The sequence below is a fragment of the Populus alba genome, chromosome 19, assembly GCF_005239225.2.
Source record: "Populus alba chromosome 19, ASM523922v2, whole genome shotgun sequence".
NCBI lineage: Eukaryota > Viridiplantae > Streptophyta > Magnoliopsida > Malpighiales > Salicaceae > Populus > Populus alba.
The window spans coordinates 2,487,588-2,507,251 of record NC_133302.1 but is presented as its reverse complement, the minus strand read 5'-3'; the positions used below and the strand labels follow the sequence as shown (position 1 = coordinate 2,507,251).

The 19,664-nt window shown below is 31.1% G+C and overlaps 1 protein-coding gene and 1 long non-coding RNA gene across 3 annotated transcripts; one reads left to right on the top strand and one right to left on the bottom strand.

The window, feature by feature from the left end:
• Window positions 1-1,315: 1,315 nt before the first annotated feature.
• LOC118051964 (TMV resistance protein N-like) lies at window positions 1,316-6,335 on the top strand. Of its 2 annotated transcripts, XM_073406760.1 has the most exons (7): window positions 1,316-1,600; window positions 1,718-2,213; window positions 2,325-3,453; window positions 3,552-3,827; window positions 3,926-4,825; window positions 4,976-5,155; window positions 5,909-6,335. In XM_073406760.1, the coding sequence occupies exons 1-6, from the start codon at window positions 1,522-1,524 to the stop codon at window positions 4,982-4,984; spliced, it is 2,889 nt and encodes a 962-aa protein (XP_073262861.1). In that variant the 5' UTR covers window positions 1,316-1,521; the 3' UTR covers window positions 4,985-5,155; window positions 5,909-6,335. The 2 variants fall into 2 exon arrangements, with proteins under 2 accessions (XP_073262861.1, XP_034918659.1); XM_035062768.2 differs by lacking the exons at window positions 4,976-5,155; window positions 5,909-6,335 and having other exon boundaries at window positions 3,926-4,950.
• Window positions 6,336-10,976: 4,641 nt separating this feature from the next.
• On the bottom strand, window positions 10,977-12,896 carry LOC140955090 (uncharacterized). Its single transcript, XR_012168780.1, has 2 exons — window positions 12,767-12,896; window positions 10,977-12,649 (listed from the first exon to the last, which is right to left on the bottom strand). It is a non-coding gene; the product is annotated as an uncharacterized lncRNA (long non-coding RNA).
• Window positions 12,897-19,664: the final 6,768 nt, after the last annotated feature.

Genomic DNA, 19,664 nt, shown 5'->3' with positions numbered 1-19,664 from the left:
TAATCTCTTTGTAAGAACTTCTAAAAATTTAATTACAATTCAGAATTTCTTCCTTAAAAATATCCAAAAAATCCTATTATATATGAATCAAGACAACAGTAGAATAACTTTTACATATTTTTTCAAGTTTACTTAGAATAATTATTTTAATATTTAAAAATTAGTTTACAAGATGTGGTAAATATCACAGCATAAAAAGATGTGGTAAATCTAAAGTTGGGAGCCTGCTCTTCCATCCCATGGACCCTGCGGTTGCGAGCCATGTGAATGCAAAAGGAGTCTTGGGGTATTTCAGGTATTAACGCGTGGACCTCAGTGATGTTAACGCTGCCATTTAGCAAGTCCACATGTCATGGGTCTACATGGCATCAAATTTGCAAAATCATATAGCCCATCGATAAAAAGATGTGTGGAAGCAAAATCTGTTTTAGGCTTGTAGCAGTAACCACTCCAAATTCCAGCTCAATATTTACCAATAAAATAACAAAATAACAAAAGGTTTGTTGAGGCTTTTCTCGATGTATTAATTAACTAATTAACGAGAATAAAAAAATCCCCTACAAATTATATAAAATTTATTATTAATCATCTGTATTTATTATTGATCATCAATATTGAATAATGGCTTATTTTATAGTATAAACAATGTTTGAAATAAAATTGATAAAAGATATTATACATAATTAATGATGGGATCGTTTATAAAAATGTCTAAATTAAGGTTTTTTAATTATCTTTAAACATATTATAATTTTAATAAACGGGCTGTACATCATGTAAACTATAAAAGAATATTTATTTTTATGATATATATATATAAAATAACAAATTAGATCATACTAACAAGAAAATAGAAATTAGTTTGAATAAATGATACCATAAAGAAAGTTTCCATGATGATATATCTAGAGAAGAAGTTCGAAGAATAGAATGAAGTCAAATATTTTTAATAAAAAAGAAAAAAACATATAAAGAAATAAAATATGTTTTTAATAAGTATAAAAGATGGATGAAAATACTAGAGAATAAGAAAGAGATATAGAATCTGTTTGTGAAATTTCTGAGAACTTAATTACAATTATATTATAATTTCTTCCCTAAAATTATTCAAAATATAGTATTAGAATTACATAATGTTAGGTTTTAATCCATAATTAAAGAGTCTCTCCTGAATCAAATAATAAAAATATCGTGTAACTCTTTTGGATGAATGGTTAATGTAGGGACTGTTTGGGGTCCTGACATGGCTGATTTTATATGAATATATTATTTGATTACTGTTGACTCTACTATGGCTGCCTTGTATTGACTGGAAATTTCAGTATTCAAGAACCTTGCTTTACTCTGCAGCTAACTTCTCTGTCCCATTGCTGCCATTTCATAGCTAACTCTTTGTTATATTTAACTTACTCTTCTTTGCTTCTTTGCTTCTTGCTCATAACGATAACTTGAAAGCCTTACGTTCAGATAGATAATCATTCACCAGTTCATCCAAAGAGTTGCACGATATTTAACTTAGAAATGCAGAAAGAAAAACGCAAGCAATCCAAAGATGAAGACAACGATTCATCCTCGCAAAAGAGAAGAAAAGCTGACCTCAGTAAACCTATATAGAGAATACAATTAACCTCATTTCAATATCATAGCTTTGGAATTTCATAGCTAACTCTTTGTTATATTGCTCCATTGGTAATTGATTGTCCCTTGATTTCTGCAGCTGCCATGACAGAGCCAGAGTCTTCTCGATCTAGACCAGAAGGGGCCTATGATGTCTTCTTGAGTTTTAGAGGAGAAGACACTCGCAAGACATTTACAGATCATCTATATACTGCCTTGGTCCAAGCAGGAATCCACACTTTTCGAGATGATGATGAACTTCCGAGAGGAGAAGAAATCTCCGATCATCTCCTCAGGGCAATTCAAGAATCAAAGATATCCATAGTTGTCTTCTCAAAAGGATATGCTTCTTCTAGATGGTGTCTCAATGAACTTGTAGAGATTCTTCAGTGCAAAAATAGGAAAACCAATCAGATTGTTCTTCCTATATTCTATGACATTGATCCTTCAGATGTGAGAAAACAGAATGGCAGTTTTGCAGAAGCATTTGTTAAACATGACAAGCGTTTTGAAGAGAAGCTGGTGAAGGAGTGGAGAAAAGCTCTTGAGGAGGCTGGAAATCTATCTGGATGGAATCTCAATGATATGGCAAATGGGTATGCCTTTTTTCCAAATTTATGGAGTCAATATACTTTACATTTTTCAATGTGAAACAATAAAATACTTAATTGACTCGCTATCAATGACTTGCTTTTGTCTATGAGCAGGCATGAAGCAAAATTTATCAAAGAGATTATCAAGGTTGTGTTGAATAAATTAGAACCCAAGTACTTGTATGTTCCTGAGCACCTAGTAGGTATGGATCGGCTTGCTCACAATATTTTTGACTTTCTAAGTACTGCAACAGATGATGTACGCATTGTGGGCATACATGGGATGCCAGGAATAGGAAAGACGACAATAGCAGAAGTTGTATTTAATCAACTCTGCAATGGATTCGAGGGAAGCTGTTTTCTTTCGGATATAAATGAAAGATCAAAACAATTTAATGGTGGTCTTGTTGATTTACAAAAGCAACTTCTTCATGATATTTTAAATCAATATGTTGCAAACTTCGATTGTGCTGATAGAGGAAAGGTTCTGATCAAAGAGCGACTTCGTCGCAAAAGAGTTCTTGTTGTTGCTGATGATGTGGCTCATCTGGACCAGCTAAATGCATTGATGGGAGATCGAAGTTGGTTTGGTCCCAGTAGTAGAGTAATTATTACAACAAGATATTCAAGTTTACTTCGTGAAGCAGATCAAACTTATCAGATCAAAGAATTGAAACCAGACGAGTCCCTTCAGCTTTTCAGCTGGCATGCCTTTAAGGACTCCAAGCCAGCAAAAGATTATAATGAGCTTTCGAAGAAAGCCGTTGGTTACTGTGGAGGACTTCCTTTAGCTCTTGAGGTTATAGGAGCTCTTCTGTACAGGAAAAACAGAGGTGAATGGGAAAGTAAAATTGACAACTTGAGCAGAATTCCAAACAACGATATTCAAGGAAAGCTTCTAATAAGTTATCACGCACTTGATGATGAACTACAAAGGGCATTCCTTGATATTGCATGCTTCTTTATTGGTATAGAGAAAGAATACGTCGCAAAAGTGCTAGGAGCCCGCTGCCGTCTTAATCCAGAAGTTGTTTTGGAAACTCTCCGTGAAAGGTCTCTGATTCAATTTCATATGTGTATAATTAAAGATGAAAGGCAGTTACTTGGAAGGATAGTAACCATGCATGATCTATTACGAGACATGGGAAGGGAGGTCGTTTGTAAAGCGTCTCCCTTGCATCTTGGAAAAAGGACCAGAATTTGGAATAAAGACGATGCATGGAATGTGCTTGACCACCAGAAGGTAAGAGCTCAATGCATATACGAAAGCAGAGGCATGCGTATTTTCTAGTCAAACTTATTACATATAATTGTATGAAAGTTGTATTGTTTTTTTTTTAGGGTACCGATATTGTAGAGGGTGTTGCACTGGATGTCAGAGCATCAGAAGCTAAATCACTTAGTGCAGGATCATTTGCAGAAATGAAATTCTTAAATTTACTCCAAATCAATGGAGTACATCTCACCGGATCCTTCAAACTGCTTTCTAAAGAGTTGATGTGGATTTGTTGGCATGAATGTCCTTTGAAATATTTTCCATCTGATTTTACCTTGGACAATCTAGCTGTTCTTGATATGCAGTACAGTAACCTCAAAGAATTATGGAAGGGAAAAAAGGTACGAAACATGCTACAATCCCCAAAATTTCTCCTGTATATTTACATGTTATGACTTTCTATGATTAATTTTCATTATTTTGCTCTCTATTATGACAGATTCTCGACAAGCTAAAAATCCTTGATCTCAGTTATTCTCAGCACCTTATTAAAACACCAGACTTGCACAGTTCAAGTCTAGAGAAACTAATTCTGGAAGGTTGCTCAAGTTTAGTTAAGGTGCATCAATCAATTGAAAATTTGACGAGCCTCGTTTTCTTGAATCTGGAGGGATGTTGGAGGCTGAAGAATCTCCCTGAAAGCATTGGCAATGTAAAGTCTCTTGAAACTCTGAATATTTCTAGGTGTTCACAACTTGAGAAATTGCCAAAACGCATGGGTGATATGGAAACCTTAACTAAGCTGCTAGCCGATGGGATTGAAAATGAGCAATTTCTCTCTTCAATTGCACAATTAAAGCATGTCAGAAAGTTATCATTGTGTGGATACAGTTCGACTCCACCAAGTTGTTCTTTGATTTCTGCAGATGTTTTGAATTTGAAACGTTGGCTGCCAACGTCTTTCACTAAATGGATATCAGTGAAACGTCTTGAGCTTTCTAATGGTGGTTTGTCTGATCGCGCAACTAACTGTGTTGATTTTAGTGGTTTGTCCGCTCTAGAGATTTTGAAACTAGATGGAAACAAATTCTCTAGCCTTCCTTCTGGGCTCGGCTTCCTTCCCAAGCTAGCGTTCTTGTCTGTTCGGGCATGCAAATATCTTGTATCAATCCCAGATCTTCCCTCAAGTTTAGACTTTTTGGCTGCAGCTCATTGCAAATCATTGAAAATAGTAAGAATACCAATCGAGCAAGAAGAACAACTATATATAGATCTAGAAGAAAGTCATTTGTTAGAAGAGATTCAGGGCATTGAAGGTCTAAGTAATAGTTTCTGGTATATTACTGTTGATGATCACCGCAGTCATTCACCAAATAAATTACAGAAGAGCGTTGTTGAGGTGCTATTTCTTTCAGTCTCCATTGCACAAGAAGAAGCACACACAATTGGCACATACATTGATTAATGTCTAAAATCTCAGCATTCCTTGAAATCAATATGTATATAGGCAATAATCATTATTATTATTATTTTATTAATGTGATCGCAGGGAAGTTAGATTCATTTGAAGAGTCAGAAGTGGGAAAAGATACAGTGATGCCTTCATCACCGCAATATCATCTGCTTCCTCATCCTCATTGTGGTTCAATCACAGCATCTACACCTAAGCAATGGAGTGACTATTTATTTTCGAAGCTGAAAGGACATAGCCTCAGTTTAAGACTTAAGGGTAAGAACAAATATTTTATTTAGTTATTTTTATTCTATTATATTTAATTTATGAGATTAAATATTATCTCTAATGATTTTATTATTATTATTTAATCTAAAAAATTAAATATCATCTTTAATAAAAAAAAATATTAAATATTTAAGGCTTTTTGGTAAGAATACATATTTCCTTTAGTTATTTCTATTTTATTCTATTTAATTTAAGAGATTAAATATCATCTTTAATTGTTACATTTTTCTTATTTAATCTAAAAAATTAAATATTATCTTTAACAATATTTTTTATTGAATATTTAGAGTTTGCTTGGTTTTATTTCTTTTCTTGATTTTATAATAATAATTTTCTTATTTAATATAAAAAATAAATATTATCTTTAACAATTAGATCTATCGAATATCACTTAAAAAATAAATTATAACTTTAATAATTATTTTTTGAAAAAACAAAAAGCCAACAGTCACTAACATATTTTATTAAAATCACTTTAGTTTATATAGAAATTTGATTTTTTTTTTTACATTAAAATAAAAAAAATTGAATAATGTTTTTATATTTTATTGCAAACTCGATATTTTAAAACAAAAATGAAAAAGATGTGATATTAACCTTTTTTTTATTATAAAGTAAGTTTTTTAATTAAAAGTGATGGGAATTTGCTCCTATAACAAAATGCGTGTACAATCATGCACATCTAACCTTCTTTTCAAACTTGAAAGTTCTTCTAATTTGATGGTTTTTATGGTTATTAAGGACCTGGATGGTTGAGATAGCACAAGATCATTTTGGAGAATACCTGGATGGTTGAACTTACTCCAAATCAGTACAGTATATATGTCTTACAAGTTGAATTTGAAGATCATTTTCCAAACTTGGATGTTTATTGAATGCTCTTTGAAATCTTTTCCATCCGCTTTCAAATTGGATGTAATTTATTTCACATATGGTTACTCGAATTCATCTTAGTACAACATTTCATTCTTAAAATGATGGTAAATCAGAAACAACCATCCGATACTTGAAGATTTGATGAAGATATTGGGCCTCTGGAAATTTTGAAGAGAATTGGAGCAGTTGTTTATGGATTAGCTCTTCCATCCAGCATTAATTCTATTATCAATTATGTTATCTGTAAATAAAAAATTTTAAGGTATTATTTTGATAAATATTTGAGAAATATTGATCATCTATTATCAAGTTTTATTTTTATCATTAAAATTTAGAATTAATTCTATTATGTATTTAAATGTGTTTAGTTACCTTGTAAACCGTATGTTGGAGTCCCTCAAATATTCTGGCCACAGCAATATTTTAGGTGGATTGTATGGGGCCTGCAACCACTATATTTTATGCTATGCAATATTTTGTCCTAGAACCCTTGGCCCTCTAAATTACCCAAAAAGGACAATAATTGAGCATGGTGATCTACGAGCACAAGGGGTACAGTTCTCAATCGAATTTTAGCAAAATCAAGTATCCAAGAATTGGCTTCTGAGGCAATCCGGGCTAGGATTTGAAACAAATGTAGCTATTTTTTCTCTTTTTTTATAAAAAATTAATATTCATGGATTAATTTTCGTATAATTTAAGAAAGTAAGTACCTTAATCAAATTTTACATTGACCATCCTCAATGTGTTAAAAGTAAATGTTAATTACCAAGTTGTTGCAATTAGATCCAGGTGAGACCGGTGTTTTTGTTTTTTTAAATGTGGGATTTGAAACCATTAGTATATATACTCTATATTTTCAAGAAAAAAATTATTATTTTTTAATATGGAATAAAAAACATTGGTTTAAATACTTCAACTTAAAAGGATAATATAGTATCTTTTTAATGTGGTATTTAAAACTCATTAGTATATATCATAGTTATTAAACCCGGCCCGGCCCGGTGGGCGGGCCGGGAACCAGTCAACCCGGTGGCTGGACTGGTCTAGGTAAAATAAAAAACTAGTGGGAGCAAAAAACCGGTCAAACCCGGTCGATCCGTGACCCGGCTGACCCGGGTGAGACCCGACTTATATATATAATAATTTTATTTAACACTGCACCTAACATCAAAAGGAAAGTTAAAGTTTGTGACCTAATTTCTTTCTTTGAACAACCAAAAGATGTATTAGCTACTTCCTCTTTGAACAGCCAAAAGATCTATTAGCTAAATTGGAGAAATCGGTATCCAGCTGATGCTACTTCTCCAGGTGCTTTATCTCTCCTGTGTTGATATTTATGTCCAAGCTATTTGTACATGCTTAGTAAAAACCAAAAGCATAAGTGATTGAGTATATGTTCTATTTTCTTCGTCTCTCTAAGAGCATCTCCAATGGGAAATGCCATTTTGAAGAGCCAAATGAAGAAAATGGCTTTTTGAATAGTGTAAATATAGCTTTTTGTATTAGGTGCATTCCAATGGTAAAAAGCTATTTAGAAAAGCCATTTATATTTTAATATATTTCATGTTAAATTAATTTTAATATAATTATGTAACTAATTTAGATATTTTTATATATAATATAATTATGATGTTATTAATTATATAATTAATATTAGTAATTTATAAAAATTTAATGAAATAATATGAAAGTTAAAAGATATAATTTAAAATTAAACTTAAAATTTATTTATATGAATATTTTTAATTTTCAGTTTTATATGTTACTGTTAAAAATTTAATTTTTTAAAAGTAAATTCAAATTCATGCTTTGAAAAAATAACCGCCACCATTTTTAATTTTAAAATTTTCTATGTAAAAAAAAAAATTTAAAATTAATCCTACTTATTGTTAATAATTAACCGGAGAATAATCGATTATTGTTTTTTAAAATTTGAGAGAAGGGTGAGACACAATAAAAAAATTTAAAACTACAAGTTTTTTCTTCATGTATTTATAAACAAAATTTTCTATGTAAAAAAAAAAAAAAAAAAAGCTATTTAGAAAAGCCATTTATATTTTAATATATTTCATGTTAAATTAATTTTAATATAATTATATAACTAATTTAGATGTTTTATATATAATATAATTATGATGTTATTAATTATATAATTAATATGAGTAATTTATAAAAGTAATAACAATATATTTAAAATAAAAATAAATTTCTAAATATTTAATTAAAAATACATTACATTAAACAATAAATAAATATAATTAATTAAAAATACATTACATTAAACAATAAATAAATCTAGTTAATTAAAAATACATTACATTACAATAAATCAATCAAAGTTAATTACAAATCAAAAACCCCTCTTTTGCAATACAAGTTAGATTGAGAGAAGGGTGAGGCACAATACAAAAATTTAAAACTAAAAGTTTTTTCTTCATATATTTATAGACAAAATTTTTTATGTAAAAAAAAAAAAAAATACTGTTGGCCAACGGCTATAAAAATAGTCGTTGGTAATTTTAGCCATTTCTACATTTAAATGTAGAAATGGCTCTTCAATCGGTAAAAAGCCATTTTGGCTGTCACGTTAGCATTCCCGTTGGAATGCTAACAGTAAGGAAAGAAGAGCCATAGTACATATGGCTCTTCATTTGGCAGCTCCAACGAAAGACGCATGCGGATTTTTTGGGTTAAGCCTTAAAGTTTCGAAGCTTGGGAATTGTGAAACGATGTCAAATCTTAAAGTTAGTTTTAATTTGTCGCTGATATTTGTATGCCCTCGAGCTCCTATCGCTGTATAGAGTACCGGAGTAACCCCTCCGCTTGATGACATCTCATAAGCAGCCGTGAATGGTGAATTAGCCCAGACCTATTTAAGAATCATACACAAGGAAAATGCAGGTGTGGCAGTCCTAGTTTAGCAGCTTTAGAAAAAGAAAGAACTCATGGAAGTGGTGATTTATATTTGAGTTTCATGTTAAATGAATTATTCTGTCTCCTACCACAAGATTTGTAACTATATTTCAAGACCTATACCCTGAATGAATATAAATGTGAATAAAATAAAAATGACCACTTTAATACCCACGAGATTTGAAATTCATTAGTATATATATATTTTATATTCATAAAAAAAAATTTATGTTTTTTCAACGTGGTATAATTTTTTTTTTTGATTTAAATACTTCAATTTAAAAACTTAACATAATATCTTTTCAATATAGGATAAAAAATTATTTAAAATATTTTTTTAAAACTTCATTATTTACTATATATATATATATATATATTCTAAATTTATATAAATTTTTTTTAAATTTTTCTAGATTGATCTGGATTGATTTAAATTAACCCTTAAAATTTAGAATCCATGTCAACTCCAAATCAGATTTAATACCCACGGTTGCAACCAGTGCGAAAGGAACGCAAAAAGACATTTCCTTTCTTGTCATGATGTTTTGAATAGCATGCCATCAACAGTATTATTTTTGTAAAGTTTTTCAAACTTTCAATATAGAGAGAGAAATAAAAAAATATAAAAAAAAGGAAACAACCCCCACTCCATCTTTCTTGAGAAATACGCGCTTGAGAAATTTCCTTGCTTTTTTTCTTTTCCTGTACGTGTTACCTTTTTTATTTTTTATAATTATAGTTATTGAATTGCTAATAATTTGCAAGAAAGAATATTGTTTCTCTGAAAAGGGTTTGAGAAAACCCTAAGCATAGTAGATAATCTCTTATAGAAATCTCTTCATTAAATCATCAAAATATCAAAGTCTGTTTCCGGAGACTATGACTACAGTTTATATATAGAAACAACTAAATACAAAAATTATTATTTTTAAAAAAGAAAAACAAGAAGAGCTTGATAATATTTAATAAAAAAAATAAAATAGAAAAATTATTCCTTTTTAAGTAGAAACAAAATTATAAAGATTTAATAATATTTGAATAAGAAATATTAAAATTTCTAATATAAATTAAAAAAAATAAAAATAACTGAGAACATATTTATTATCCCAATAGTTCTTATATTAAAATCTCATTTAACATATGTTACATCTATCAAAAAAAATAATAATAATTTGTGATGTGAACTAAAGCTATATGTGAAAACTAGAAATAACAAATATATGAAGAAAAAACAAATCAGCTGTGATTAACAGATTAACGATGGAAAGATGATGATATTTTTTTGTAAATTAATTTCAATTTAAAATAACTACAAAGAAGTTAATTAGGATTTCTTCCTTGAAATTATTAAAAATATAGTATTAGAATTATATAATGCTAGGAATTATATAAAATTTTTATATATGTTTAAGGAAACCAAGATTTCTGCAAATTTTAGGGACAAAGCAATGTTATTTTTGTTTCTCTTTGAATATCAAAATTTGTTCTCCTCTTTTCTAGGCAAAAACGCACCATTTCAAACATTATAAAAAGGAGTCATTTTGCTTTAGGTTTTCTTCATTCGAAATAATGCTAACCACACCGTTTGGAATTATGCTAAACGAACCATTTTAACACCTTTTGTGCTTTGGTCTCTAGACTTTCAATTCTTTTATGTTGATCAATTTTCAACTCTTTTCCGTAATTTCTTTTAATTTGCTATTGACCGAATTACAATATCACCTTTAATTTGGTTTCTTTTATTTCAGTCATTGATTCTTCCAATCTTCATTTTTAAGCCAAATGAATTCCCAACTTCAATATTTTTTTTTCAATGAAACCTCAAATTAATTTTTAAAATTGGTTATTAATTTCTAACTCTATCTCCTTCAACTTCTATTTTCTAATTGCAGCCAAATTAAATTAAATTAATTTTTTTTTAATTCAACTCTTAATTATTATTGTTGCTATCTAATTTTTGACACATATTTTTGATATATTTTTTAAAAAATCTAAAAATAAAAAAAAACAATAAAAATATAAAAAAAATATATTTTTTTAATATATTCTCGCTATTTTAGCATTTTTAGTGTCATCTACAAAAAAAAATTTAAAGTAATTTTACAATTAAAGGGGAGGCAACACCAAAAAGAAAAAACCCTAAAAAAGACTTAGCTTTCTTCTCCTGCACCCAGGAGCAGCCGCCGCTCACCCCCCCATTTTGATTTTTCTTCTCCCAGCCGGCCAAACACTGCAGCCACCGCCACTGCACCCTCTCTCTCCTTCTCAAAAACAGCCGCCCATTCCCACACACTGCCAAAGCTAGCCATCACCGTCCCCTCTCCCTCTCATCATCACCAAGATTAGCTGAGCCACACTCATCTCTTTCCTCCGAAACAGCCCCCTTGGTTCTGATTTTCTTCTCCAGCCGACCGACCGGTAGCCATCACAGGCCGCTGCACGCACCGGACAAGCTCCCCTCCGTCGGCCGCAGCAGCGCCCACAAATCCGTCCCCGTCATCACCAGAACCACAGACCGGCCTTCTCCGGTGATATCTCCACAGCAGCTCTAGCTCCTCCCCCAGCGGCACAACAGAACCGCAGATCGGTTCCCTTCGACAGCGGCTCCTATCTCCACCGCCAGCAGCAGCAGCGCCGTCCTCGCCAGCGGCCCACACGCCGAGATCCAACAGCCATCAGCACCGAAGACGCCTCACAACCAGATCTGCCACAGAGGAGGAAACTAAAAAATCTGAGAAAATTAAGAAAAAATTGAAACCGATTGTGTTGTGTGTATTTCTGGTGTTGCAGGTGAAGGCGTTCCCCACAGCTGGCAGGGAGGGGAAGAGAAGGAGAAAACAGGGCAGATCCGCCTTGATTTTATTTGAATATATTATTTGATTAGTCCATTTATAAGTTGACTCAGTATTCCTGCCTTGATTGCCAGGAAATTTCACTCTTGGCATGTGCGCAGCTGCATCAAGGAAAAAACGTTTCAGATGCGAAAAATAAAGATAAAAGTGAAAAATAGAAGCGGAAAAAAATCGCAAATATCGACAAACATCTCAAATACAGATATCCTTAAATTTAACCCATTCTATTTTACATAAATAAATGATAAGATTAGGTGAAGAATTATTTGATGTTTCCATGCAACTTTGAAAGAATAATAAGGAATAACACTTTTGAGAGATTAAGATTAATTTTCAATTCAGACATAATCAATTGAGAGATTTGTCATAATTTAATTTTTGAATAAATAATAAAAATTAAATATAGTAGATAATAGGGTTAAGACCATAAATTTTGAAGTTTAGGGATATAATTTGAGAGTTAATTGATCAATTTTGAAAGAATTAAGGACCTAATTGAATAATCCAGGAATTAAGGACTGTTTTGTAAACAGTGTACCAATTAGGGATTTAATTGAAATTAATCAAAAGAGGGCAAAATTAAAAGAAATTTTTAAATTGCTTAGGGGTCCAATTGCCGAATTTCCCAAGTTCAGGGGTCAAATTGAAAACTCCCGTTTTCCAGCCAAAACGGCACCGTTGCTAAGGAGCAGCCGTGTGTTCTTCTCCATCACGATTCAACAGGAGAATTTCCGATTCATCAGGGGAGCGGATAATCTGCAACAAATCTGATCTTGGACCAAGTCTTTTGCCGATAACCTTGTTCATGGATTCATAATACAGTCCTGCAAAAACAGAACTGGTGAAAGGGTTAGCTTGGCTATAAAAGGAAGAAGAAAACCCAGAAGCAAGAGGATGAACCCAGAAAAATTGGAGCCAAAACAAAAGCAAAAACCCCAGAGCAAAGAAATAATACACAGAGAGAAGGAGAGGAAGGGAATCCAGTATACACAGAGAATTGTTCCCGCTACTGCCTTCATCTCTGCAGACGTCCCTGCATAAGAAAACCCGATACAAAAACCCAGAAAAAAGTCGCCGGAACAACGCAAACACAACCCAAAAATACAGAACCAAGGCTGAAGATTCAACCCAGAAATACAGAGTCAAGAACCAATAAAACGCAAGCCACAAACAGAGCAAAGAACGAGACCCAATTTCGAAAGGAGAAGCCAGTAACGTCCTCTGTTCTTCATCGCAAGGACTGAGAAAACAAAAAGAAAAGGAACAGCAGACGAACGGAGGGGAAGAGACTGAGAGGAGGAGGTCCCTGCAAACAAAAAAAAAGACCAGTATTCATTCAAAGAACATCACAGTAAACCGGCTCTTCATTATTGTTTCCTTCATCATCCCAGGAGCCGCAGGAAGACTGAAGTATACGGGCACCGAATCAAAAGGAACAAAGGAAAGCAGAAGAAGGAGAAGAGCAGAGGATGTAGTCGGCCAGCCAGAGCTTCGCCACCGTCTCCATCGCCTCGCAGACCAGGTAAGAAGCTCTCCTTTTCAATTAAGCATCTCTTACACTGTGCAAGTGAATTTTAATTCACTTGCACAGTGCTGCTGAGCCCAGCCGGGCCACTGGCTTGGGTCAGTGGCCGGGCTGGGCTGGCTGGGCCCAAAAAATATAAAAATAAAAAGCAGAAAAATAAAAAGTAGGAAAAATAAAAAATAAAAATGTGTATGCGTGAATAAAAATAATATAAATTTATTGGTTTATTCACTGACGTCAGAGTCGGGAATAAAAATACCGGTTTAAGTTTATATTATTTTTATTCGTTTATTCAATTTTGTTTAGTTAGAAAAAATAAGAAATATGTGCATTTCAAAAAAATAAATAAATAATACTGATTTAAATAATAAAAATAAAAATACCGCTTGCAATATTTACCAACGCCAGAGTTGGAAATATTCGTCGTTAATATTCACTGGCGCCAGAGTCAGGAATATTATAAGCAAATTTTCTTAACATAAATTAATAAACATTTAGCGATTTAAGACAAAAACAGCAATGCAGCCTGCCTCAGGCAAGACGTTTAAGGGGTGATAATATCTCCCTTTTACGTAACCAGTCCCGAACTATAGAATCTCTGTTGACCAGTCAGGGTTCCTAGTGAACGTAATACTAGGTGGCGACTCTTTAAACAAGAATATCCACATTAAAAAACAGGATGCCAGAAATCCGTTCACACCAAAGATTCGAGAAATAATTTTTAAGGCCATCGCGATGTCGGGTGCGACAAGATTAATACAAACTAAAAGATAATAAATAAATAAATATCAGTCAATTTGATACAAATGCAAAATGATGCAAGTGGATGCTATCAGTGTATTCTTATGGCTTTCAATTGTTTCCCCCCTAAATTAACTAATTAAGGTGTCGAAAAATAGACCAATGAAGCGATCTTTACGCTCAGTGTGTTTCCCATGGCAAAAACATTAATGCAATCAGTCAGTGCCTGCTGGAAAATTATTCCAAGAAACTTCATGGAACCACCAAAATAAGAAAGAAAACAAAAACGTTAATAATGGTAAAAAATAACTTGTCATTATCTGTCGAGATGATTTAAGTTTTTTTTTTTTAAATAATTATTTCACAAATATTATAAATTAATGTGTTATGGCGTCACACGTCAATTTAAGAGATCGTTTTTTTTTAAACATACTAACAATCCAACACAAAGCCATCTAAAATATTTACAAATAGTTATAGCATTTAACTATTTATGTAGGGTTTTTTTAAGAAATATTTTTTATTTAAAAATGTTTTAAAATAATTCATTTCCGCTTGCATGTCATGCTCCTCCATTGTTTTTGCAGCCTGTCCCGTTCCAGTATCTGCACACCACGCACTGCCGCTGTTTCCGGTGTATTTTCCGCGTTCCTCCGTGAATAAAAAAATGTTATTTTTTTCTCGTTTAATTATTTAAATATTTATTCATGTAGTTTTAATGTTTGAAGTGTTTTTTTTTTGGATTGCACGATGTAATTTATGTATTTGCACAATAGTTGTGTGATTTACATATATTTTATTTATATTGAATGATATTTTTCCATCCTACATTAACCATAATTCTATAGGTAGAATCACCTTCGAAGTGACTAAATCTGCTTTAATATATTTGAGATTCACTCAATGCCACTCTCATCGGTATTCTAAAAGCGAAGAGAAGAGTAGAAGCAATGTGATAGCTATACAGGTGAGACTTAATAATTTACAGGTGATAATTATTTTTTAAAATATTTTTTTTATTTGAAAATATATTAATTTAATGTAAAATAATAAATTAAATTAAATTTTTTTTTAATTATTTTTTAAAATGTAAAAACAAAGAGGATATAATCAACCTCTTGATGTCACTATTAATTATTGATGTCGATTGATGCAAATGCTAACACCAGCGAAGAATTAAGAGGCCAATAAGCCAAAGAAAGAAGGCTCAACTGTACGTGGAAAATTATGCCATTTGAAGTGATATTGCAATTCAACTGTCAAGACACCACTGCTGATAGACCGTTTGTTTGCGTGGTTGCTTCTGCGTTTGAAGCAACCACAGCAAACAATACGTTTGATTATATCAAAAACAAAAATAAATGTCGGTGGGACCCATGTAAATTTGCGTTCTGCACGCGAATTTTAAGAAGCAACTCCTGGCTGCTCTTCGAAATTTATTTACGTGCACAGTGCAACGCCAACAGTGCAATTTATTTGCACTGTTCACGTGAACAGTTTAGTTTTTTTTTTTTTTTAAGTGTGTTTATTTTTTGTAGATATATTTAAAAAAAAAAAACTAGTTTACAGTGAATTAAATTTACTCACATTGTCATATAAACAATATTTTTTTTCTCGAAAAACTAGTGTAGAGTGAATTAAATTCACTTGCACTGTAATATCAAATCAATTTTATTTCTGATAATATTTTATCTAATTTTATATAAAGTATTCTTTATTTTATGAAGTAATAGAAATAGTTAAATCCATAACATTTAAATTAAAAACCCATCAGTATTAATATATATTTTTAAAATTATTTTATAACCTCAATTTCAAAAGCACTCTTAACTAAACATATTAAACTACTTTTTATTCAACCTCAATTTCAACCGCAGTTTTAACCAAACACCTATTTTTTCAAACCAACCTCAACTAAAAGTACTTTTTTATAAAATAATTTTTTTCAAACCACAACAGTTACCGCAATACCAAACACACTCGTAGACAGCAGTAATGAAACAGGAAAAGTTAAAAAAATTAAAATATTTCATGTCTTCACTGTCGTTTAGAAAAGAAACAAGATCAAACCTTGGTTTTATTTTGTCAGTTGACTCCAAGTCAATGTCTAAATCTCCTCTTTTATGCAACGAAGATTAATTTGGCATGCTAGAATTCCAAACTGGGTCACCCAGCGAAGGTATAGATTTTATTGGACAACAATCATATTAATAAATATGGGACGACAAAGATCACAAACTTAATCAATTCAACCGTACTCTAAAGAACACTCATACTCCAATATCAGCAACCACCACGAAAGTTACCACTCTAAATTCCAGCTCAGTAATTTATTCTTTGACAATTATTGCATTGCTAATAATTTGCAAGGACACATACTTTCTAACCGATACACCTGCTTTCAACTATACTCAATCTGTACCTACCACGAAATTACCAATAAGTAAATTCTACGTCAATATTTACCTATACACGCTTAAAAAATTTGCAGAAAAGAATATTCCTTTCCTGAAAAGAGCTTAAGAAAACCCTAAGCATTGTAGATAATCTCTTATAGGAATCTCTTTATTAAATAATCAAATATCAAAGTCTATTTCCAAAGACTATTACTACAGTTTATATATATATATATATATATATATATATATATATATATAAAATAGAAACAACTAAATAGAAAAATTATTATTTTTTAAATAGAAAAAGTTGAAAAGCTTGATAATATTAAGAAATAAAATATAAAAATAATTCTTTTTAAATTAACAAATATAACAATTCCACCCGAGGCTGTAATTAACAGATTATCTGATGGAAAGATGATGAGCATTTTTTTAGTGAATTAAGTTCAATTAAAAAAAAAAACAAATTAAGGTTAAATTGATGATTAATAATGAATTTTGTATACTTTGCACAGGATTTTCTTATTCTCGTTAATTAATCTTAAAGTGAGGTTCCAAGATAAGCCTAAAAAATATTTATTATTGATCAACAATATTGAATAATGGCTTATTTTCTAGTATAAATTATGTTTGAAATAAAATTGATAAAAGAGTACATGATACACAATTAATGATGGAATCGTATATTTTGAGACTAAATTAAGATTTGATATGATTTAGTCTCAAAATATAGAGGTAACTCATATTTTATCATGCTGTAATTTCATAGCTTCTTACCAGCTGATCTACAAATATAGAGGTAACTCATATTTCATCATGAGGGGATGCCGAATAGATCTACAAATCAAAATGATTTAAAATAATTAAGAGTGCATCCATAGTCTTACAGCTAGTACTAAAGTTTTTTTTTTCTAAATTAAAGATGAATATTTTTTGTTGGCATCAAATAATTTAAAATGAGAATTACAGAGCAAAGGGTTTAATCAAATATTAAAAGAGAAGGTTTTGTGTAATTATTAGATAATTGAAATCATCACTAATCTCCTTTTTTTCATTTTCTTTTTTTTATTATCCCTAGAATGCACGAAACATTGAAACACCGCAATTTTTCATTTATTAATGCTTGATGAATTGTTAGAAGAGTGAGGTCTCCACAAACATTGAAACACCGCAATTTTTCATGATAAAATCCAAAGGATGGGTACTTTGGTGTTTGTGGCGCTGGTAAATGGAAGAACAGATCAAGAGATGAAATCCCTCTATACCGCTGTTATTTCTTTCAAGGTGCGTACTTTGGTGCGTATCACGTACGTGTTTGTTGCATTTACTGCATATGATAGTGGGAACTTGTTTATCAAGAATTAAAGCAGTTGCTTATGGATAATTAGCTCTTCCATCCAGCATTAATTCTATTATCAATTATAGTTTAGTCACTGGTTGTAGATAAAAGATTTTAAGATATTTTTTTGATAAATATTGATAATCTATTATCAAGTTTTATTTTTATTATTTAAATTTAGAATTAATTCTATTATGTATTTAAATGTGTTTAGTTACCTTGTAAACCGTATGGTAGAGTCCCTCAAATATTCTGGCCACAGCAAATTGTACGGGGCTTGCAACCACTATATTTTATGCCAAGCAGTATTTTGTCCTTGAACCTTTGGCCCTCTAAATTACCCAAAAAGGACAATAATTGAGCACAAGTAGTACAGGTCAGGGTTAAACTCAGCTTGCTAAAGCCAGTTCTCAATTTTAGGCACCAGTTCTCAATCGAATTTTAGCAAAATCAAGTATCCAAGAATTGGCCTCTGTAACATGGTTTGGATTCTGAGCCAATCTGGGCTAGGATTTGAAACAAATGTAGCTATTTTTTCTCCTTTTATTATTGAAAAATAATATTCATGGATTAATTTTCGTATAATTTAAGAAAGTAAGTCCTTTAATCAAATTTTAAATGTGACCATCCTCAACGTGTTAAAAGTAAATGTTAATTACCAAGTTGTTGCAACCACTACGAAAGGAACGCAAAAAGACATTCCATTTCTTGTCATAAAGTTTTAAAGAGCTATCAAAAAGTACTTTGGTGTATTATTGTCATAAAGTTTTTCAAACTTCCAATATAGAGAGAAATAAAAATAAAAAGGAAAAGAAAAAGGAAAAGGAAACAACCCCTATCTTTCTTGTGCGCTTTCCCTTCTTTACATGGCTTCCTCGATCGATGTAAAAAAGCAAACGCCCCATTTGATTTTCAATCAGTATGAGTGAGAAAGAAAGAGAGTCCTCTCTTTCCTTGCTTTTTCTAACGCGTGGACCCAGCAGTTGTTGCCACCAAATTCCTTGCTCCATATTTACCAGTACTACACGCTTGAGAAATTTACTTGCTTTTTTTCCTCTATGTACTGTTACCTTTTACCTTTTATAATTATGATTATTGCAATGCTAATAATTTCCAAGAAAGATGATGAACTTTTTTTAGTGAATTCAAAATAAAAAAGAAATAAGGTTTGTTGCGGCTTTTCTTGTAACCTCGTTGGGATTAATTAGCGAGAATAAGAAAATCCTGTGCAAATTATACAAAATTTATTATTAATCATCAATATTTATTCTTGATCATCAATATTGAATAATGGCTTATTTTCTAGTATAAACTGTGTTTGAAATATCAGGTTGATGTTCTTAAATATTTTTTAATGATTTTAATATGTTGATATTAGAAATAAAAAAAAAAAATTGGTTTTTGTTTTCAAAAGGAAATTGACAGTCAATTACTTGTTTACTATGTTTTTAAGAACCAAAATAAATAAATAAAGTTTTTCCTTTACGTTTCCAAATTTGGTGGCCCGAAAACCTCCCCGTCGCTGAGTAGGTTTTGTTTTAGTTTAAGCGTGATGGAGACGATACTAAAAAATAACAACAACAAAAACTTGGTGTAAATATCATTTATTTTTGCATTTTAAAAATAATTTTTTAAAAAATTAAAAATAATTTTTTTAAAAAAATTATATTTTTTAACATTTTTAAATTAACTTAATATACTGATATTAAAAATAATTTTTAAAAGATAATTTTCTTAAACATAAAGTTTAGCCTGCAGATCTTCCGCTGATCCCTGTTAAAGAACCATTTCAACCAAAAAGCTTAAGCTATTAGATGAGATTTCAGGATATGATTTATATTATTCTTTA